Raw genomic sequence first — 24,954 nt, forward strand, 5'->3', positions numbered from 1 at the left:
CTCGATTATTCTCTCGATCAAAGTACATTAAATAAAAGCAGTCTGTTTTATAATATATAAATAATTAAAAACACATCTTATGTATTCATAAAAAAATATTTATTAATTTAATTTAAATTAAACGATAATTGACATGTTAAAACTGCATACATATAGGTTTCACTTAATTAGTTAAATAATTTAAAAAAAAGAAATCGTTTAACTTTGGTAAACAACACACGTTGAGTTTTTCAATTTATAATTATCTTTTATTCTTTGAATAAAACCAAACCGATTTCAAATAAAAATCGAGTCCATAAAATAAACACTCGTATTTTTCGCCCTAAAGGCTTATTATGTTATTCTTTAAATTGAACATTCAAACGAGAAGTACTCACGAGAAAATGATTTTTCAAATCGGTTGTAGAGTTCTTAGGTGATAAAATTTAACCGAATTGAGAATCTCGTCCTTTTTTTGAAGTCGGTTAAAATAGATAGAAAGACCACTAAACTAAATGGGCCTGGTAGTGACCATCCCTTACATGTTTACGCGCCACCGGCCTTGGGAACCAAGTTGTTATGACCCTTGAGCTCATGGTTACACTGGCTCACTCACCCTTTAACCTGTTAGACAATACTAAGTATAGCTTACGTATTATATATTATTATTGTTGTCATAATTTTGCTTATATCGTTCCTATTAGCGTTGTGAATTTTATTTTTATTAAATTTTCTATTTCAAGGATAGTAAAGTAACAGCCTGTGAATGTCCCACAGCTGGGCTAAGGCCTCCTCTTCTTTTTTGGGGAGAAGGTTTTGAGCTTATTCCACCACACTAGTCCAATGCGGGTTGGTGGAATATACATGTGGCAGAATTTCAGTGAAATTAGACACATGCAGGTTTCCTCACGATGTTTTCCTTCACCGTCAAGCACAAATTAAGCAAATGAAAAATCAGTGGTACTTACGATCATCGGTTAAGATTCACGCGATCTAACCACTTTTATTTTTATTTATTTTTTTTTTTTTTATTTTTTATGCTGGAAAAATGCGTTACGCGTTTCCCCCACGGGAACAGTGGGGGCGTATGTGGGGCTCACCGGTGTCCAAGGCGCCGAGTGTGCCCCGAAAATCGAAATACCCGCTAAAAAACCTGCTGTAACCGGTACCGGTACCGCAGTAAGACGGAGAATCTTGATGAGGAGTGTCACGGGGTCGCTTTCGCATGCTACCGTGACGCTCTGACGGCTGTCCTACCTATGTGGGCCTCCATTCTCTAGGGAGGGTTCCCAGGGAACTGTGAACCCCTCCTAGTCCAGGCGGCGCCTATTGCGGCGGGGGGAGAAGGTGCGCATAGCGCCTTTTTCTTCTCCCCGGTTTTTTCCGGCAGAGCGGGTCTGCAGCGGCATCTTCTTCCCGCGTCCGCTCCGCGGCCTCCTTCTGTGATAGTGTGAACTGTGAACCCCCTCCCCTAGTCCCGGCGGCGCCTATTGCGGCGGGGGGAGAAGGTGCGCATAGAGCCTTTTTCTTCTTCCTGGTCTTTTCCGGCGGAGCGGGTCTGCAGCGGCATCTTCTTCCCGCGCTCGCCCCGCGGCCTCCTTCTGTAACATTACACTATCACAGAAGGAGACCATCTCCAACCAGCACCCCTCGCTCCCGAGCATCGCGTCGATAATGCTCGGCAAGGAGAGGTCTCCGCCGACAACCGCCGCCAGGGAATGCCCCCACGCGGCACACTCCGTCAGGGTGTGATGCGCCGTGTCGAATGGCGCACCACACTCGTGGCAGGAGGGTAACACCTCCCGCCGCGCTATCTCGTGCAGGTAATTACCGAAGCAGCCATGTCCGGTAAGCACTTGCGTCAGCCTGAACCTGAGCCTGCCTCGTTTCCTTTTGATCCAGCTACTTAAGTGGGGAGGTACCGCCTCCACTGACCCGATCTAACCACTAGGCCATCTCGGCTTTTTATATGATATAGCTCAATTCTTAAAATTTAGATTGTGATTATACCTGCCTGTGAAGTTAAAAAACAAAGAACAAACTCAAACTAATTACTCCTGTTACTCGACCACATAATCCGTAACTCTTTTGTGGAGCAATGTATATGGTTTTACAACAGGATCCCAGAAAGCGTTCCAAATGCCTCACTTGCAAAATTAAACTATATAGTAATACTTGTGTACAAAATGTTATTATACCATAAGTAAGTTCATGAATGAAATTATCGCGTCATTTAATTTCCTTTTTAATTACAAAATCTGGAAAGAGAAATCAATGAAACCCCGCTGAGTATCTTTCGCCGGTTCTTTTCAAGTCAGTGTATTTTTCGTACCGGTGATAGTTTTTATTATGGCAATCCAAGAGTAAATGTAATGTTTCTATATTGAATAAATGATTTTGATTTGTTTTGAAAATATAATCTATCATAATCGACGTAGTACGGATTTATATATTCATTGCATTATATTTATTTCAATGAAAATCAATCAACACTAATGTAACATTTTTTATCATATCATAAAAAAAAATGTATATTGGATAGGATATTGCGTAAAATCCGTTTTAGTGAGCGGGGAAGGAGTACAAGTGTGACAAATTTTAAGTCAATCGGACGGATAATTTAGGGAATCTCGTGATGAGTGGTATTTTGCTAAATACAGTAATTCATGAAAATTAATGAACATTAGTTTAACGCTTTTTATCACATTTATAGGTATATACACCTCATCTCACGCTCTATATAATAGAATTACTTCACAATATACAAATGTTATTTTCAAAGATTTCATTTATACTATAAACGTGGTACCATCATGTGAAACAGAACGTGACGGTATGCATATGTCTCTGGTTTTCGTAACCATTGCGAAGATATGAGAGTAATTTAGCATACCGGATGCAGACGTAACTCATAAATGTCCCAAGAAGACCAATGTTACAGAAGTCGAGTGCGAAATTGTATCTTCTTTTTATACATTGTGAAGAAACAAATATGAACTCTCTATTCCTTTAATCTTATTAACTAGAAAGAGTTCAAGTACAGAATTAATAATGGCTTTTGCAAATTTGTCTTTTCTCCATACGATGATGATATCGGATGACCGATTTCGACCACGGCAACCAACCTCAAGGAAAACTGTCAACTGCGCAGGACATATTATATTGCACAAATGTGTGCGCAAACACAGGTGAACTCTCTATTCCCTCGCTCTCATAATACTCTGGGATGGCAATCCGACACGATCGGAAATAGTTCAAGCGCACGACAAATGGCTTTACACTTCCAGACTCCGACTGCTACTGAGAATTTTCGACAGAAAAACCCAATAACTATTCATCGGCCTGACTTTAACCTTGAACCTAGGACCTCCGGATCTGCGTACACAAGTGCAATCACTTGTGTTTGCGCACACTTTTGAACTGTACTATCTCCATGTTTGCCGTGATCGGTTAAGAGAACAACATAATAAGATGGCTTTTATCATGCATAACTACAGTATGGGTTTTGGACAAAATAGCAAACTTTGTATTGCTGTTTCGGTTTGAAGGATGAGTGAGCCAGTGTAAATACATGCAAGAGTCGTAAAATAATTTCATTCGATTTAAAGTTCTAAGTATCTAATAACTATAAAAAATTATTATTTTATTAAAATGTTTATTTTTTTATATTTTCAATATTTATATTTACATTTTTTTATCGACCGCGTTTACAATCATTAGCATAAGTCATTAAAGAAAGCAGTCCTTAACACACTTTTCATTTGAATTTAAATTCTATATTCAAAGTCTTTAAGTTTAAATTTGTAATATCCGCCTATAGCTGAATAATATATATTTACTATTCGACAAAGAAATATCAACTTTATATAAATGATACAGAGTTGAAATTGGCTCGAGTAATATATGTAATTTAAGGCGTTTTGCCATTATTTAAAGGCATGTTTTGGAAAGCTAAAGCGAAAGTAGAAGCTGACTGTAGTGTGACTGCATCGTATTGATACTTATCGTAAATTATAATTTTATTTGTTTTATCCTGTACACGATAAAAAAAGCCGAGATGAGACGAGAGATGGCCCTGTGGTAAGAACGCGTGAATCTTAACCGATGATCGTGGGTTCAAACCCGGGCAAGCACCACTGAATTTTCATGTGCTTAATTTGTGATTATAATTCATCTCGTGCTTTACGGTGAAGGAAAACATCGTGAGGAAACCTGCATGTGTCTAATTTCACTGAAATTCTGCCACATGTGAATTCTACCAACCCGCATTGGAGCAGCGTGGTGGAATAAGCTCCAAACCTTCTCCTCAAAAAGAGGAGAGGAGGTCTTTAGCCCAGCAGTGGGACATTCACAGGCTGTTACGGTGCACGATAAAAAAGTTTTTAATAGCTTAAGATAAATCTATAATACCATGATTACATATTATAACTTTATACACAACTGAACTATTTTTTATAATTCAAATACACAGTTGGCCTCATTGGTCCTTCAGGAGTACTTAATCCGCCATGCCACTATTACAAATTGAAATGCGTTTATAATTCGTTTATAATGCGTTTATTTTTTCTACAAAATATGATAATTTATTTTATCATAAACTAACAATAACGGCATTTACGAATAAAACCCATAATTGTGTTGCCATCTCTACTTTCTATTCATATATATATATATATCTCACAACCTCTTTTACTTAAAATATTGTGTAACTTGATCGCTCGTAAATTTTGATATTCTAATTAAATAAATGCATATAGTTAATATTGATAACCTATATACTAATTTTATGTTCTTCAAAGTGGATTTCAATGGTCAAGATTGTTCGATTAAATATCAGGCATATTTTAATATGTTGAATAGTAAAGTCCTAATGTCAACGGCACGATTTGACGAATGGTACTTGTTTAATTAATTATTATGCTTTACAAGCCATTTTCTAAAATGGAGGACAATTATAAGTTAGAAATAATATAACTTTGCCTGTTAATATAATAATATTACGTATTAACACGGCAAAAAATAATTAACATTATGATAAAATATAAATTATAATAATAAAAATAATATAGTCTTAAAATCAATTACACTTTGGTCATCAATAGCAAATAAAAAAAAATATCTCTTATATAATTCGTGCCACTTTCATCTTAATTAAAATCGTTCTTAATTAAAAAAAAAGAATCAATGAAACGTCAGTGTAACATTTTATAATTATAATATTACGAAATAACCTGACATCATCAATCAGTATTCTATACGCGTTAGATTAACATAAATAAATGTTTGTTTTAGCTACGTAACTCAGAGAAAATGTTACACCAACGAAAGTGAAAAAGGCGCGTGACGCTCGCGCATAACGCTTACTTCCGAATTCTGACTTCCCGCGCATGGACGTCTTGCACAGATTAAATAAGATGCAACTTTAAAAAAAAATACAATCTAAAAAAATATTAATAAATAAAATTCGAAAACAGTTGAATAGAATAAATAATTTATAATAAAAATTAAATATCTCATTAACTCATCAAGTGTAAATAATTTAAAAAAAATTAACCAACAGTGTACCAAAGAGTTCGCATACCATAACATGTGCCAAAAGTGTTGACAGTGATGTGCGTGTTTTCAATCAGGATGGCGGGAAAACAGAATTTTAAAATTCGAAGAAGATTCCTTTTTATTTTTTTATTTATCGCGTTCGACATTTGTATGTGTTCAGATATTGGAAATGACGTTTTGACCTTACAAGATAATTTAGATTTGAGTGATGAAGTGTCTGATAGACGGAGACCTATAAACGGACAAGAGAAGGATATTTTATTATTAGATGCGTTGGGCAGAAGGAAAGGTTCTTATCAAAGTTCATACAGCAGTAGCTCTTCCCAGGAGGATGACTCCATAATGGATTTATTAGGAAAAAGTAAGTATATTAAAACATGAATTAGGAATATTACTTTGTGTTTATTATTTATTTTAGCAAAATATATATTGTGCTTAATTAATATCTAAAAACAAATAAATTTAAATATAGTTAAAAAAAAACAAATTTAATGCTAGTTTTAAAACGAAAATTATCACACTTTGTTACTAGCATTAAAATTATTTATGCCATTTAATAATTGGTTTGTGGCTTAAAAAATGCGTGATTTGACCCACAATTAATTACTTTATGATTATATTATAAGTGAAATCACTTATGATAATATTTAACCAATAATAAGTAATTTGTCATAAATGGTACGCAAGTATAAATTTAGAATGCATTATGCACTACAGCTAGCCCTCTTGTGTGTGCATTGTATTCTAAAACGTATTGTAATATGCGAAACACGATAGACCTTAGAGCAATAGTCGCATGATGGGCAAATAGCATAATAATAGCACAGTAATTCCTTATGGCAAAAATCGTATATTCAATTATTGATTAGCTCATCAATGGTCAAAATTTAATGCGGTTGATACTGCGAAGCGCAACTTCTTTCATATTCTTAAGTTTATAAATACTTGTACGTTTATTTATATTGGTTTAATAGGATTTTTATATAGGCTTTACAAAAAAGGCTCCTTATATTATAGTATGGAATATAAAAAGATTGATTAATTTCATATAACATTTGCAGTGCTATTATGTAAGAACTCACTTTATTACTCACCCGTGAAATTTTGACAACCGACTTTGCTGTTATACTATTTTGATGCGTGTATTTTTATGTTATTTCACTTTCTGACATTTCACGACCGATTTCCGCGGCGAGTATCGAGTTTGCTCTTACAGAATAGCTTTTCATTATAAATGTGAATGTACAACTGTCTGTATGTTTGTTGAACAATTAAGCCGATCGTGATTAAACATATTTATGTTATATCAGTAACTTAATTGAACTTAGATGGATTGAACATACAATAATACAAGTATCACACTAAGCAATCTCCTTTTCCCTTGTTCTGTGTTTGTTAACTGGCTGAACAAACATATGTCAAAATGAAAGTCTAGAGTGTTTTTTTTATCATTTTATCGTTTTTAATTTATGATATTTTATATCTCCGTTACATTCTTATAAATAAATATAATACGAGTAATAAAAAAAACTATTTCAAACTCTGTCTTAATTAATATTATACTATGATTTCACTTTAGAGTACTATTCATTTATTTATTATTAGAAAGACAAACATTTACAAAATACACAAAATATTATCACATTAAAAAAAACACAAACCAATCATGTCTTCACAAATAAGTATATAAAAAATCATTACATAGCAGATTGTTGAGAGGATAGCAACTAAAATAACATACTAAGTAAAGTAAGTGGAGTATGATAAGTTTGTAAAGGAAAATATTTAATTTTTTTTATTCGATGTTAACATTATAGTTATTGCTAGTTAAAGGTATAAAAATATTATCGTTTCTGAAAAGGGATTCCTCAGACCTTAGAAGAATCCAAGAAGTACTCAATAGGTTATTTTTGCTTGCAAATTTCATTATTAGAAGAAATATCCAGGGGGATGTTTCATTGTCCAATATGTTCTGTGATTCGTAAACTAATTGTATTAGAATAGAAGGATCATGATGATGTCCTCCTGACTGATTACAGCCCTGGCGATCAATCTCAAAGGAAGCCAAATGACACGAAGGACATATTATCGTGCACGAGTGTGTGCATAAATACAGGTAGGGTGCACCTGTTCCCTCAGTGTCATAATCCGATGCGAACGTAAATCCGGGTTAGGTTAAGTGTGATCAAGAGTGTGCAGACTTCAAAAGATAAACATATTATTTTAAAATTCGATTATATTTTAATATGTATATAATAATATTTTAACATACAAAAATATACTCTTATTAAGACCTCATTATACTAGTTTATTTGGTGGTGTGATGGTCAATGTACCACCACACCACCAAATGTAAGACATGATTAATATTCTTTACAGCGCCAATATCTATGGGTAATGGTGACCACTTACCATTTGCCCATTTGCCTTTCCACCTACTTATATTACAAAAAAAAAAATATTTTTATTATTAACAGCCTGTAAATGTCCCACTGCTGGGCTAAGGCCTCCTCTCCCTTTTTGAGGAAAAGGTTTGGAGCTTATTCCACCACGCTGCTCCAGTGCGGGTTGGCGGAAACTTGCTTACGTGGAGCTTGAGCGAAATTGTTTTGCAGATGTGCCACATCTGCAAAACAATTCCTGACAAACAATAATCAAGGCCTGGACTTAGAGATCCAAGGCCCCTAGGCATTTTCACATTGCACCCCCAATCCAAAGCATTGAGTAAAATTGGGTGGGCCTCTCCACTGACGGTTTCTGTAGGTTGGTATTTTGTAGGCCTAGGTATAAATTCGGCGCTGTACGTGCTTCTTATAGAGTTGATATCAGACTATAAACGTGTTCATCCCTAGTGGATAAAATGCTACAGATTTGTCAAGGCATTTACATTTACAATATGTTTGTGCTTAAACGATTTTTCCTCAACAAATTTCGGTCACGGTTGCTAATCTCAACGGAGATTAGCCACAAGACATATTTTATTTTAGTGCGCACTTTCTATTTCCTGACTCTTAAATCAGCCATCGTATCAAACATGGCCGTACATATTCAAATACAGGAAAACGTTAGAGCTTTTCGAAATAAAGGATTTTAACATCACCAACTTATTAACTACATGATATTCCTGTGTTTCTTGAATAAAAAACTTTATAACTTTAACTGAGCTGAACCAGTTTTTGAACCTCGGATCACTTTCTTATACAAATCCATAAACGCTGTTAAATCATAAATGACATTTCCAAAATAATTCATTTTTAACCAAAAAATTTCACATACTTAATTTGTGATCATAATTCATCTCATGCTTAAATGAATGATGAATGAAATGAATGCATGGTGGTTAAATGAATATCTTATGTGTACCCCCACATCATCGACGCAGCGGTAAGGAGAAGACCTTAGTCCACCATTCATATATTTCCAGGCTGTTTACTTTATTGAAGTGCTAAGAAAAGGCTGCTATGTGTGTGACTGTATCGATCTGAAAGTAGAAACGAAAATGTCAGGCTTTCCTTTCCATTTTGTAATGATATTATTACGTCGTGAAAGTTAATTCTAAGTACAAATTATTTCCTTAATAACGCCGATATTAGAACTGTTATTTAATCTATATAATAAATGTTTGTTTAATTTGCTTGCTTCTAACTTATAGTTTTATTTAATGTTTTAAAGGCATAAGAATTTTAAAATTACCTCCAAAATATTCTTAAAATTCAGAAAATTAAACAAGTATTATTTTTTTCACTAGCCGTTCCACGTTTCACGGTTTTTACCGTGTTAATCGTTTCTGATGTAATCACGTGGGTAGCCTGTTCTTATATAATATATAATTTCTTAATGAATGGCATATCTACCATGGGTATATATTAAATCGAACTCTTCAGATTTATATAACAATTAAGATTTATTAACAACAGCCTTTTTTATATAGAATAGGAATGCGGACGAGCATATGGGCCAAATAATGGTAACTGGTCACCAACGCCCATAGACATTGGCATTGTAAGAAATGTTAACCATCGCTTACATCACCAATGCGCCACCAACCTTGGGAACTAAGATGTTATGTCCCTTGTGCCTGTAATTACACTGGCTCGCTCACCCTTAAAACCGAAATACAACAATAAGAAGTACTGCTGTTTTGCGGTAGAATATCTGATGAGTGGGTGGTACCTACCCAGACGAGTTTGCACAAAGCTCTACCACCAGTAGACTGCCTGGTATTCGTTGCATATCTCTTAATATTTTTTTTTATAATAAATACGACGCACGCATCATCTATTGTATGCCCATGGTGTTATGCCAGAAACCTTCAGGCAAATAACAATTATAACTGTTCAAAGTATTAACTCTATCGAATGAATAATATAGTAACGAATACGGGACAAACATTTATATAAACAGATTTTTTCTATCTACCCGTCCCTTCTTCGCACGGGTGGAATAAGTTTCTACATAAAACGTTTATGTTGAATGAGAAACACATTTCTATTTATTAAGATATAAATAGTCCTGATGTCGTACGATCGTTACTTAGAATACATAGGGGTAGAAGATTCTTTACAATACATTACGTACATAAATATGAAGATATATCTAATAATTACCTGTATATATTATTAAAACAATTTTATAGTCTCTAAAATAGGGAATTGAAGAAAAAACGTAGAATGATCTTTGTCCAGCCATACGACAAACCAAGTAGTAACAATAATAATTCTAATTCAATAATCAAGAAATTGAGTTTGTTTGTAAGGCTTTCATATTATCTTAACTACTCAACGGATCATCAAGAAATGTTGCTTACATGTTGTCAGGGGTACAAAAAAGGACATAGAGTTTCTGCCTGCCCCCATCCCCACCTACACGCAGGCGAAGCTGCGGGCAGAAACTAGCAATTAATATTTTTGTGGAAAAACCGAAGTAATACATAAATGAAGTTATTTGTAGCGTATAATGCTTACATAAACAGCATAATTCACGCAACGATAGATCAATATTATGGCGGTGAATGGCCGCTACAGATCAATTTCTCTGCGCACGCGCACTTTTACTCTCATTGATGTTGTGTTGTTTGTAAACACGCGAATGTTTTGCTTTTTTTTTTAATTAACATAATTTATTTTTTACTTGAAATATGGACGATGTTTTATAGTTATTTATTCGTTTTAAATATGTTTATCTTATTGATTTTATTTATTACCCATCCCGGCTTTGCACGGGTTCACACGGCGCACGCCAATAAAGCTCCCAGTCGGCATGATTTTTCTGACATCTTCAACAATCACCTAAACCTTCCATATGAATCACACGGTAGTTTTTGAGTTTATGGCGTTTAGACCAGACAGACGGGCACTTTGTTGTATAATATGTAGTGATCTTTTATCTTATCATCGTTTAAGGGTAACCAAAGGAAACCATAAGATTAAGTATATAAATATATATTACCGAGGTGCTTCTTATTTTTATAACCTTATAGCTTAAAATTTTATATAATATGTGTAACTATGTATATAGTATGTATAAGCGTCAATAGATCAATGGTTTTCGCTTAATTGGAGGTGTAAAAGGTTGGTACGGAACTTCTCTTAATACTGAAATTAGTCGAACTTGGACGGATTTAAGATTGTCTTTTTAAATAATATTCTTTTATATACTTTGTATAACTATATATATACTCTGTGTATATCATTAATTATACGTTCAGGTCTTTATTTGACTTTCTTTCACGCCCTAGTAATTTAACAAATGGTTTTGATACGAGGATAAAAAGTCACGATGTTATAACAATTTTTTAGCTTTACTTTTTATTATCTGTTGATCACATCTTGTAGCTGAATTTTAAACCAATTCCACGCAACCGATTAAGCTGAAATTTTGCACATATTTTGGTGATTCTGATTTATTACACATATTGTAATTTTTCAAATAGTTTTTAATTTTTTTATTTCGGTTTTAATTATCCGTCAAATAGCAATACGTTATATTGCTACGTTCAGGTATTAAAGCAGTGTAATTAGAGGCAGAAGGAATATAACATAATTATAAGATTCCATGATAATATAAAAAACCTTCCTAATGCTGGACAAAGGCCTCCTCTCCTATAGAGGAGAAAGTTGGTAGCTTTTCTACTCCAATGCGATTTGGTGATAAGCAAGTAACAGATTTTCATTCGACATATTCTGGTTTATTTACGATTTTCTCCATCACCACAAAGCACGAGATGGATCACACACACAACGTCAGTCGGTAGTGCATCGATTAATATTTATGTATAATAGTAATAAACCTAGAGCTGTATATATACTACTAAATATAATTATCATTTATATTTACATACTAATGTCATTAGGTCGTGTCGAATCTGCTGTCCCATAGGATTAAGAGAGTGACAGAATGAGAGTGCACCTGTGTTTGCGAACACACTTGTTTGCACATTATTTTGACAAATATAAAGAATGATAAATTACCCTTTTCCGTTACAGTGATACCGCAAACATGCCGTTATAGAGGAGCGAGGTACCCCTGCGGTTTGAGCATATCTTGCGTGCTGGGGGGTGGTAAGCCAATGGACCTGTGCTCTGGCGGTATGATCTGGGCGTGCTGTGTGGACAAGGAGACGACAGAACGACCGACTGAGATTGCCCCTGTTGTCCACAATGCCAGTAAGTACTTTGATATTTAAGTCACTGTAAAATTAAAAAAAAAATTGATAGTTTGGAAGCTTATGATAAAGACATAATTAAAAGGCAACTGTTTCTAATTATAGCAAACTCGAATATCGTCTAGTAATTAATTTTAAAACATTAAAATTCACATTATTTAAAGCGCTTTTACACTATATTATTGATTGCTTTCAAGGCTAAGTAAATTATGTCAAACATATTTATTATTTATATATTTATACATACATAGTGTATAAACATGGTTGAAGCATATGTATGATTTGAAGCTTAAAGTATATAATCATTCAGCTTTAAAATATGGCTCATAAACTATGGTTCCATATTCTATTCATTTTTTAAGCGCCACAATATTTCTTTGTTATTTTGAATGTCATAATTTTTACAACAAATGTATTGGGTCCACGACTTTATAACCCTCGAATTATTTATCTTTTGCAATGAAAGCGTAGCCTATTCCAACCAAAGGGGAGTAAAGAAAAATAAACAACTACGCCAAAGAATTGACGCGATATCATTGGTCGAGAATCTTGAAGAATCTATGATATCCACTATGTATACCCGAGAAAATGACGTTTTTAATGTCCGCGAATTTGCAAGCGGAACTTTGGAACTTAAAGTATTTATAACTAGTTAAGTGGAAATGTTTTAAATATTATAAATAAATAAATACATATTAATCAAGAACTGTTTGTAGTGCATACAAGAGAACTATTATAGCAAATCGTATGTAATATGTAAATCTAAGGTTTTTTATCTTTACTCCTTCTTCAATTGGAATAGAATATATTTATGTATGTATATAAGTATATCATAGTATATAAGACCAGGTATTTGAAAAACCGAAATTTGTCTGAATATAATATATTATTTTATGTACTATTTCATATTGTGTTAACATTTAATTTAGTTTTATATCATTAACTTCACTTCGTTCTAATAATGCATCTAAATGTGTCTAACACTTGTGTTTTGAAAACAACAGACCAGAGCAGACCAGGCTTTACCATTTATAAGTTAACACGTATTAGTTATATTTAATTCTTTTGTTGAAATGTTGAGTAAAATCAATATTATTACAACATTAAAAAAGAAATTATGTACCATTTTAATTTTTATATAATATGTTTACACATTACATAAAAATAATCGACAGATTTTAATTGAACTTTCATATTTCATAAAGGTAACTTTTTATATTTTATAAAGGTATTTATTTTTATTGTTAGATATCGCAAGCGTGTAAGCATTGATAGTTAAATAAAGAGCAACTACATGATCGAGTTTGAACCCGCAAACATCGGTTAAGATTAACGTTTTCTAGCCACTGAGCCATCTCGTCTTTATATAGTAACATACAAGAGACAAAGCAAATTATAGTTGCAAATATTTCAAGCGCAGTTTTTGAATTCCATTTAATATTATTGCAACACTGACCTACTTTTTTTCGTGCATACCCAAATGAATGGCGAAGTTTTATCATGAGACATTGAATTATGAAACTGTGTTATGTAGGAATACAATAGACTCTCTCTCGCTGAGATACACGTCTAAGTTACAAGCGGAAAGCGATTCAACTAAATACGCAATACTTTAGAGGTAAAATAAAATAACAGCTCGTAAATTTGCTGAGCAAAACGTTCTCCCAATAAGGATTGGAACTTAATTCTTTATATAGTATTTTTGTAATACGTGCCACTCATTTATATAAATGAATTGTTTTTTAAAAAAAAATCCAAGTGATTTCTTCAAGACAAACATTTAGTTAGGAAATTTAATTTAATAAAAATTAGTGTGGGTGGTGGATATCTTCAAATATATACATCGAGAATTATATTGTGATAATACGCAATATATATTTAGCAAGATATAGTAATTATATTAGCTGTGCTTTGAATACAATATTGTAACGTGATGATTCAAAAAAAAAATGGACGAGATGGCCCAGTGGTAAGAACGCGTGAATCTAAACCGATGATCGTGGGTTCAAACCGGGGCAAGCACCACTGAATTTTCATGTGGTTAATTTGTGATTATAATTGATCTCGTGCTTTACGGTGAAGGAAAACATCGTGAGGAAAGCTACATGTGTCTAATTTCACTGAAATCCTGCCACATGTGTATTGATAACTATGAGTATTAATAAAAATAAATTAATCTAAAAATTATTCTTATATTTCGCTGTCTTCAACGACTTGTACCCGAAACCTATCAAGTTTACGCGCCGATTGTTCGAACTTCACTGCAATTAGTGAACGTATTATTTCCGGATCTGTATTTTAACGATTCATTATCTCCTCAGCGCATTTCGTAACGTATTATGTTTACACTTTCTCGAGCGTTTATAATAACGATAGTATTTTTTTATTACGTTACGTAAGAAAAAAGATGCCCTCATTTTTAAATTGTTGAGAGTTGAATTCTAAATAGTTCTTACTATATACAAAGAAATACTATGCACTTTGTATGCTCACGGCTGGGAAACGACTTTTTGTAATTTTAATATTTTGCAAATTTGTTTGAAAGAAGTAAGGTTTTTGTCCTGAGTGTGTGTTTTTTAGTGGAACGGAAACGACCCGTTTGCCATATAAGCGTTAAAAAATAGAATTAACTTTGAATAATTTTATAAATATAATTCTTGTATTGGTATAAGTTTAAAAAAAAATATGGCTTTAACTATAAATATAGTTTAGTGGGTGATATAAACAATGTTGCGTCTTCTTCTTTCGAATGTCAAATCAAAGATGATAGAAAGAGATAAATACTAGACGCCATATAACTAAACAGCTGCTATACAATATTTAAAGTCTCAAGTAACATCCTGTAAACGCTGCTGAACCCACTGCTGAGTTAACGCGTACACACCTTTTAAGAAAAAGGTATTAGAGCTTATTCCACCACGCTGATCAATACGAGTTGGTGGATATGCATATTGCAGATCAGTCGACACATGAATCATAATAATAAGGACACATGAAAACACAAATGATCAGTGATGCTTGCCTGGGTTACCCGTATTGATCAGTTAAAATTCACGTGTTCTAACCACTGGGTTTGCTCGACTCTCTCAATCTCTAGTATTACCTAAGTTGATTACAAATCTTCGCGAAACATCTCAAATGCTACCTAGATATACAATTTCTTAACTATAACCTAGTTTCTTAATAAGTAATAAAAAAAAATATCTATTGTATTTTTAATTTTCAGCTGGTCATTAAGATCTTATAATAACCTAAAATGAATTATTTCTTTGTAGTATAATAGTATATATAATCTTTATATAAAATAAATATGCAAAACAGTTATGCATGTTAATTTGCATTTAATGAGTCAGTTTTGAAATAATAACATCGATTCGTATACAAAAATGTTACTGCCGTTCATCTTACCATATTACCTTGTAGCCTGATTCAAGAATTGTTACATCTATTTTCTTTGTAGGTCTTTGTTCTCGTCTGGTTAGGCACTCATTAGATTTTACACCGCTTAATAGCAATATTTAGTATTATTGTATTTCAGTTTGAAGAGTGAGTGAGCCAGTGTAATTATAAGCACAAGGGACATAACACCCTGGTTGCCAAGGTTGTGCAACGGCGATGTAAGGAATGGTATATATTTCTTACAATGACCACTAACAATCAGGTTGCCCATTTGCCCGAACGCTAACCTATATTATTTATTACAAATTTAGCCAAACTTCATACAATTTACACATTGCAAATAAAATATTTTTTTCTCCCATCAAGATCTTACATGTCCATAAAAAAATAATCTTATTGAGATGATAATATCAGAATAAGCGTATTTATAATCTGTGGTACATTAGAAAAATAAGACAAATGTTACGAATTAGAAAGAAATTGCCCAATTTTCTGGTCAAAGACGTTGTTACATTTAAGAGAAATCCGGTGAAAGTCGCAGCAACACGCCTAGTCGAGCGTTAACACAATAGTCTTGGACGACACTTAAAAAAAAAGTAATGGCATATCCGGGACGAGTTATCTAAGTTTGGAAAGTACGTTAATGTTCATAATTACACGGTATTATAGAATTTGATTATAGATTTCGTTCATAATAATAAGTTCGAAATTGCCAGAGATGGTGAAATGCAAATGGTGAAGGGAATTCGGATTTCAAAAATGGAATCTTACAGGAAACCTAGATTGGTGATGCATGAGCAATGTATGATTGGAGTTATTTATATATCTTATATCTTTGCCTTCCAAAGTTTAATAAAAAAAGCACTGTATACCTTATGACCTTTAGATTCGGAGATTGAATATTTTCTATCCTTAAATATATTGTAAGTGTATCCCTATTTCCTTTTCTATGAGAGATTACACAAAGTTTTTCTTAGTGTATTCATATAAGCTACTGAATAAATAACTAAATTTCTTGCCAGTTCTTGCCAGAATCTACATCTATATATAATCTATCTCCGAACCGGTAGTAGGTTTACTTTTGATTTAATTCTACAACTTGCTTCAAGAGTTTTTATAAGAGGCTATTTCACTTAATTGTTTTAATTCATTTTTTTAAGAGTTTCTAATAATCTATTTACTCAAGTACCGAGATGGCCAAGTTATTAGAATACGTAAATCTTAAACGAAGATCGCGGGTTCGAACCCGGGAAAGCGACACTGAATTTTCATGCAATTAATTTGTGTTTATTCATCTCGCACTTGGCGTATACATCAAACCATTATGGTATCGTGGTGAAATAATCTCTAAAACTTCTTTTTAAAAGGAGAGAACGCCTTAGCCCAGCAGTGGGACACTTACAAGCTGTTACTTTATGTTTATAATTTCTGCATATAAAACTGAATATAAAATGGTTATTAAATAACTAAACTTACGTCATATATAATTCCAATTTGTTATATACAATTAGGTAAATAAATAACATAAAAAGAAATACAACACACGCAACATAACTTGCATAAGAATAAAGAATTACGTATAGATTTAGGAAGTTAATTTGTGTTATAATTAGTTACGTCGGCTGTTTTAATGATATATAATACAAATTAATATATCTTGTTGTTCGTATTTAATGCATTCACGCTTCGTTGACCCCGTTGATTAAAAGCTTTAAATAGTTAGACATAGAACGCTTGTAACTTATTTAGGACATTAGCTAGTATGTAAATATAGTAGTTAAACTTTCACTTATATACGCTTATATAGGCGTGAATGATGGCATTTATTTTGTTTGTAATTTAAAATCAGCTTGCTATCCTCTTTTAATGCCAAGCATTGATGATTGCCATGTAGAGGCATTTAGCGGGCAAGGCGGGGGTGGCTAGTGCAGAACATTTCTCCCGACAGACCGTCGTCGTGTTTTGACTCCACTACCACTTCCTATCAGCTAGAGTGGAGTCATTTGCTTTCCCGATTTTTATAAAAAAAAAAAGATGAGGAATTAAGATGCGTCTTATTTGCTTTTGGTTAATGCTATAAGTAGATTTTAACTAATACCATTAGCACACTGCTGCCATCTATGTCATATTCCAATCGAAGAAGGAGTGAAGATAAACAACCCTTAGATTTACATACACCAAGCTTCGCTATATTATGCACTTTAAACAGTTCTTGATTATATATTTATATATAATACAATAAATAGATCTTAAAAAATGAATTTAACTACTTATGTTTACCGACATTCAAAACGCCATTTTAAGCGCAAATCCAAAATGAATATCATAGGTTATTCAAAATCTCGGCTAATATCGCGTCTATGTTGTTTTTACCCCTCTTGCGGTTGGCGCAGGCTATATGTAAGCTTTAAACGGCTCTAGTATATATTTGAAGTGAATGACTCAACAATGTGCGACAATGTAATTAGGGTTATGGTTTGAAGTATTCGGGATAAGAACGATTCGTATGCCGTGACGGCATATGATAATATTATAAACATATGGTAATGTAATAAACCTTATTCTATACTTTTCTATTTAATGTACATAATATAAATACAATTGAATACTTAATATTTTCTCATATGTTCCTTTTGGTTTTTTTTTTCTAGAATATAGATACTTAAATAAATATAGTTTAGTTATAGATAGTAAATACAAACATTTCACAACAGGTGACCTTATAGACTTCATCGGTACATTCCCACACGAAACGTATGATTATCAAACAAACACACAATTCGAGGACCCGATCATCATCTACACGGACACAAACCGACCGAAACCGCACTACAACCGCCCTAAGCCGGTTACAGACCGCCCTGAACCGGATCAAACCGGCTTTCAGAAACCAGACTGGAACATACAAGACTACGATCAGAATCACTATTATCACGTCAAACCGTCGTATCATGAAAGCACAACACGTTTACCGGATTCTTTCTATCCGGATGATGTAGGTTCGAATAAACCGGACAGTGATGATGGTTATGTACCTGTGTACACGAACGGTCATAAGCCACAGAGACCTAGCTACCCGGGTGAGATACATTTTGTAAAATCGGGTTATATTCTTCCTTCTTATTTTGGTGATGAGAAAACTCAAGAACTATATAATAAGTATTTATATATGTATATATAATTAGTATTACTGTAATTTATTATAGAGTTAGAGTGTACAATGGATATAGCAAAATTATCCCACGCAAATTTTTGTAATCTAAGATTAGGCTAATATTTCTTACAATGCCAATTTTTATGAGCAAAACCATTAAGCATGAGGTAACTTATTTGCACAAGTCTAGCCTCTATGTAGAGATAGTTGCTTATCTTATTTTATCGATCGCTATAACAGCTAAGTAATTAAAATCGTAAATACTTCTATTGTTAATAAAATAATTCAGTCTATTAATGTATTAAAATTTAACATATAATGTTTTTTTATTAATTTTATGTGTGAACTTACATTTCTAAATATTTTGGTCACCCAAAGCTGAGCTAATGACTTCATATAAATCACTTTTATATAATTTCTTATAAAAATTTATTATAATTTAACAGCAATTGATATAAGATTCAAAATCAGTTTCATTAATAAGTTCAAATACATAATTATAGCTCTAAGAATTGTATGAGCACATTGTAGTTATAAATTTCATTTAGTGAGTTATGTAAGGAATTAACATAGGGAAATGCTTTTTCCACTACCAAACAGCAACATGATGTATTGCTTTTTCTATATGAATTATAAGTGAGCCAGTGTTGTTAACGCTACATAACATGTTTTTTCCTATGGTTAATTACGCATTAAAAGTGGTAAGGAATGGTATCATTTCTTACAGTGCCAATGTCTGGGGGTGGTGATTACTTATCAATGGTTACTTTAAATAGGCAATTATTATGAGTTACTGGTGGTAGGACTTTGTGATCACCCAGTCATCAGATATTTTACCGCAAAACAGCAGTACTTGGTATTGTTGTGTTCCGGTTTAAAGGGTGAGTGACCCAGTGTAATTACAGGCACAAGGGACATAACATCTTAGTTCCCAAGGTTGGTGGCGAATTGGCGATGTAAGCGATGTTTAACATTTCTTACAATGCCAATATCTATGAGCGTTAGTAACCACTTACCATCGGGTGGCCCATATGCTCGTTCGCCTATCTAAAACCATAAAAAAACTTCACAGGCTTGTATATTATATAATTATAATTGTCAAAAGTTACTTGAGTTTTCTCCAATATGGCCGTTTGTCTCTCGCTTGTTAATACCGCACAGCCTTTACATAATCATCATGCACTCTGTTATTTGTACAGCACTCGCTTTTAGAACTTACAATTACATAGTATTATAATTATATATAAGCCGAGATGGCCCAGTGGTAAGAACGCGTAAATCTTAACCGATGATCGTGGGTTCAAACCTGGGCAAGCACTACTGAATTTTCATGTGCTTAATTTGTGATTATAATTCATCTCGTGCTTTACGGTGAAGAAAACATCGTGAGGAAACCTGCATGTGTATAATTTGACTGAAATTTGCCACATGTGTATTCCACCAAACCGCACTGGAGCAGCGTGGTGGAATAAGCTCCAAACATTCTCCTCAAAAAGGGAGAGGAGGCCTTTAGCCACACAGAGACATTCACAGGCTGTTACGGAATTATATATAGTGAGCTAGATTATTTAGTTGTTTTATTTTTCGTGAATGTATCTTTAAGACTAAACATATTGACCACCAAATATCAGCATTCAACTTTGTGTAATATTTTATTTTATGTTGACGATTTTTTTGTTTGTACAATTCACACTTTAAGAAACACTTCGACAAAATTCAATAGAAATGGCGAAAATTGAACATCAAAACATATTAACTAAAAAATAAGTGTTACGAATGAATAATGTCAATGTGAGAAATATTATGACGTAATAAAAGATGTATTACTTATATGGATATTATATTGCGTTCCTAGTTTAATTTGGATAAATTTACGTATAATAACTGTAATTGTAATATCATAGATAAATATTACCGTATTCAGACTAAGGCCTAAGCCTATCTGCCAGCGATGAAGTAGCTTAAATCTAAATTATAAGCTTGGGCTGGTACATTTGTGCGGTTCTTGCTTAGTGGTAGGGGTTTTTGTGCAAGCCAGTTTAGGTATGTACAAACTCATTAAAAAATATTCAACTGCCAAACAGCAATAAAAGCTCGATAAACAATGTACCGGTTTGAAGTATAAGAGTACTTAAAAGCACAAAGTACATAACACTTTAGTTCCCATTTTTAAAAGTCCCTTGGAATAATTTATTATTTTTCCACAGTAATTTCTTTGGTTATGACTATTTTCTATTAGATGGTTTTTCCACCTTTCTTCGTGTATTATTGAAAAGACGAGCTTAGCTATATACCAGATATTTAACATTTTTTGTAAAATATGTCTGTTGTCTAAATTTCGTTGTTTTATCTGTGATTCAAAAATATATATACAATAAATTATTCTTTAAATAGAAAACAATTATATGTAGTGACAGCTTCCAGAGGGTTAATCAATCATATTAATTTATTAGTTATAGGTTCGTTAACCCCAACGATCATATCCTACTAATCCGACCAATCATATTCATCTAGGGAAAATTTAAGAATGGTAAAAAAAAACAAATAATTTGTGCACGTATGTATTGCAAATAAGAAAATTCACGTCAAACAACGAATATCATTGAACAAGTATTTATTTGCATGTCAAGCACAAAACTTGTCTGGGCTGAGATGTGGTCTAAATGCTCTGCGTACATCTGGCGAAGCGCGGCATTCAATGTCTTTAATTGCAAACATTGACCTACATAAACTGAACGATTAAATAAGATAGAGATGAAGGCGAGGTGTCACACCTGTCTCACTTTCTCACACACCCGCATGCAGGCTCGAACATGTACGTTCCTACTCTGCGTCACGTGTGTAACTGCGCGCGCTTGCTACCCGCTGCACTTCGCCAGATTGGCTAAGACTCTGACACCTACTTTGTTTTCAAACTAATCTTGCACTATCCTTATGTTTTGTGTGTTTTATGTTTATGATATTTTACAATATTATGTCTGTTATCAAAATTTTATTATTTCGTTACTATTCACTCATAAATTGTTCATTATTACATAAAGAAAAATATAAGTTTTTAAGCACCAGAACTTCATCTCCTTCAAAATTACTCTCGATTTTTAAATCTACAATCAAATTATCTTCATAGCCCTTATTATTATTCTAATTAAACAATTACATTTTTAGGTTGCGGTGAACATTACACTCGTTCGAATCGCATAGTTGGGGGACACTCAACAGGCTTTGGTTCCCATCCATGGCAAGCGGCTCTCATTAAGTCTGGCTTCCTCAGCAAGAAGTTAGCGTGTGGTGGTGCTCTTATATCCGACAGATGGGTGATCACAGCTGCGCACTGTGTCGCTACGTGAGTTAAATCATTTTACAATTATAAAACATATTTTTACTTGGTGATAAGGATTTATGCAAGGAAGTATTGTTGTGTTCCGGATAGAGTGTTTCTAATTCTCTAATTTTGTTAAAATTCATGCATATATTTTTATGAGATACATACTGTTATCATTGGGAGCATTATAGTCAACTTAATAATGACTACTTATATTACAGGACGTAACATTATATCATACAATTGGATACCAAATATTGATCCGGCTCGAAGGACCAATGATTGGTATCCTACATAAATGCTCAATAAAAACGACAGTGGGCTATTCCGAAGTTATTTTCCAAGTGCTATTAAATACAATAAAGTTTACAGTGTCCGGACGCAAGTGTATTTGCCGATGAAAAAAAAGTGTATTGTCGTTTCTTCCGCCTTTTTCGTTCCCCTGCTTCCACGCCACTCATTCAGTAACGCGTAGACAAGTGACTCTATTACTTCACTCTCATAATCCGATGTGACAGCAAACCGTACACGACTCAAAAGAGTTTACATATTTTTAATAAAATAATAATTAACAATAATACTATGTTAGTTAATAATAATAACCAAAAAATATTTTAACCCCTCCCCAGCACACCAAATTCTCAACTCCGAGTACGTCTCGGCGAATGGGACGTACGTGATGCGGGGGAAAGATACTCGCACGAGGAGTTCGCCGTCCAACGCAAGGAAGTCCATCCAGCTTACGAACCATCGGACTTCAGGAATGACGTTGCGCTAGTCCAACTTGACAAAGGAGTTGTGTTTAAACAACATATAATACCCGTAAGTGTGAGATTTATATAGATTTAAATAGCAGCAAGGTAGTATAGGTAGCATCATGTATACATAGGTACTAATTAATTATAATAATACCTGTCTGAAAAAAAAAATTATTACGTTTGCAAGCGATTTTTGCACTTGTCATTCTTGCGTACAATATTCTTGTCATATAATTATAACGCATCTACAGATTTTGTAAAATCATTTGAAAACAAACTACATACTTATTAAATGACTTATTTATATAATAACAAGTGGAGCTAGTGTTCATTGATTTATATGCTTGATAAATAAATAATAACAATCAATGTAACTTGATTGTCGAAAAAAAGTAACTACTGAGTTTTTTGCCGGTATCGTTAGAAATAAACAACTGGCAACTATCATGATGGTCAATCAGTGTCGAAGTTAATTAATCTTAAGACCTACATATATGTTTATATACAAAATTAATTAATTAATAATAATAAAGGCATAAACGTCTCCACAGACGCGTTGTCAGTGCTTTTGATGTATCTTCTTATCTGTGTATAAATTGGTAGTTTTATGTGTAAATTTTCAATTCCAAACATCGCCACAATCAACATTTATGGATTGCGATTTCTTTTTTTAAACATCTAAAAATACAAGAGAAGTTAGATACGAAGAAGTAGTATCGTAATTGTGGATTTGCGTTTTTCAGGTATGTCTTCCTCAGAAGCAAATGAAATTAGCAGGAAAAATGGCGACGGTAGCGGGATGGGGGCGAACGAGACACGGACAGAGTACGGTGCCTTCAGTGTTACAGGTAACGTTATAGTTTTATTCATTGAAGTGATTACAAAGTGCCTAATGCGAGTTATTTTACTACTATCACTAGATGGCGCTATTTTCATTCCATACAAATCGCAGTTAACATCCACTAATAATAATAATACTTTACTGCAAATCGTTTGTTTACACATTACAACAGTGCAGCCCTGACTTATCCTTAAGAATACAAATACACTTTTAAAAGGTACTGTAATAATTTCTTAAGGCTAATTTTCTTAATTATTAGAAAATAAATTAGCAATATTTATTTTAGCATTTCGACTCACGGAGCTTATAATCAGATTTTGACATAAATGTATGTAAAAATTTTTTATTATTTATTATTATTTCAGGAAGTTGACGTTGAAGTTATACCCAATGAGCGCTGTCAGCGCTGGTTCCGCGCTGCAGGCAGAAGGGAGACAATACACGATGTCTTTATCTGCGCCGGATATAAAGAGGTATACAATTAAATATAGACTACACTAAACATATACTCGTACGTGAAGATTTTCTTTATTTACTCTCGCCCTAGTACATATGCACATGGATATATTATGTACTTGGGACAGCCAAGTGTATGTGTATATATACATACACACATATATATACAATTTAAAAAATATTTTTAATTATATATAAAGTATAACTTGCGTGTTAACTCAATATTCTATTTATTTGGAGGTAAGTTTTATTTAATTATATCATAGGTACTAAATCCTCGTGATTCTTTCAAATATGAAGACAATGTTTAATATTTACGTTTTATCCATTTATACAATATATCAAACTTTAGGGAGGAAGAGATTCGTGCCAAGGTGACTCTGGAGGTCCACTAACTATGAAATATGAGGGGCGAAGCACCCTAATAGGACTGGTTTCTTGGGGCATCGGCTGCGGCAGGGAACACTTACCGGGTGTATACACAAATATACAGAAATTCGTACCATGGGTTGATAAATTGATAAACTCGTAAATTTATTTTTATCAAATTTACCTTTTGCTAAAGGTAAAATTTTATGAAATATACAATGCTTTTTTAACGATTCCTTTCTTTGATAAACATATTAATAAATATGACAAAGTGATCACTCTTACCATATTATTATGAAAAAAAGAAAACATATAATAACTCATTATACCACAACCCTTCATTTTTATAACATCGAATTGAATAACGTTATAACTTATTAAGAGTATGCTGTGATATATTTAGTAATATATTATTCACAATAAAAAAAAACAATTACATTGCTATCACAGTTAAAT

General features: G+C 33.2%; 1 protein-coding gene across 2 annotated transcripts; it reads left to right on the forward strand.

The window, feature by feature from the left end:
• The first annotated feature begins 5,696 nt into the window (after positions 1-5,696).
• On the forward strand, positions 5,697-24,661 carry LOC126779122 (serine proteinase stubble). Of its 2 annotated transcripts, XM_050502971.1 has the most exons (8): positions 5,697-5,896; positions 12,021-12,200; positions 18,313-18,624; positions 21,918-22,095; positions 22,704-22,896; positions 23,576-23,680; positions 24,039-24,146; positions 24,482-24,661. In XM_050502971.1, the coding sequence occupies exons 1-8, from the start codon at positions 5,878-5,880 to the stop codon at positions 24,659-24,661; spliced, it is 1,275 nt and encodes a 424-aa protein (XP_050358928.1). In that variant the 5' UTR covers positions 5,697-5,877. The 2 variants fall into 2 exon arrangements, with proteins under 2 accessions (XP_050358928.1, XP_050358929.1); XM_050502972.1 differs by lacking the exon at positions 18,313-18,624.
• The last annotated feature ends 293 nt before the right edge of the window (positions 24,662-24,954 follow it).

Source organism: Nymphalis io, chromosome 28 (genome assembly GCF_905147045.1).
Source record: "Nymphalis io chromosome 28, ilAglIoxx1.1, whole genome shotgun sequence".
Classification (NCBI taxonomy): domain Eukaryota; kingdom Metazoa; phylum Arthropoda; class Insecta; order Lepidoptera; family Nymphalidae; genus Nymphalis; species Nymphalis io.

Coding starts and splice junctions, on each gene's coding strand:
- LOC126779122 (XM_050502971.1), top strand. Junction 12,201..18,312: donor CCCTGTTGTCCACAATGCCA/GTAAGTACTTTG, acceptor ATTTCACAACAG/GTGACCTTATAGACTTCATC. Junction 22,897..23,575: donor TTAAACAACATATAATACCC/GTAAGTGTGAGA, acceptor TGCGTTTTTCAG/GTATGTCTTCCTCAGAAGCA.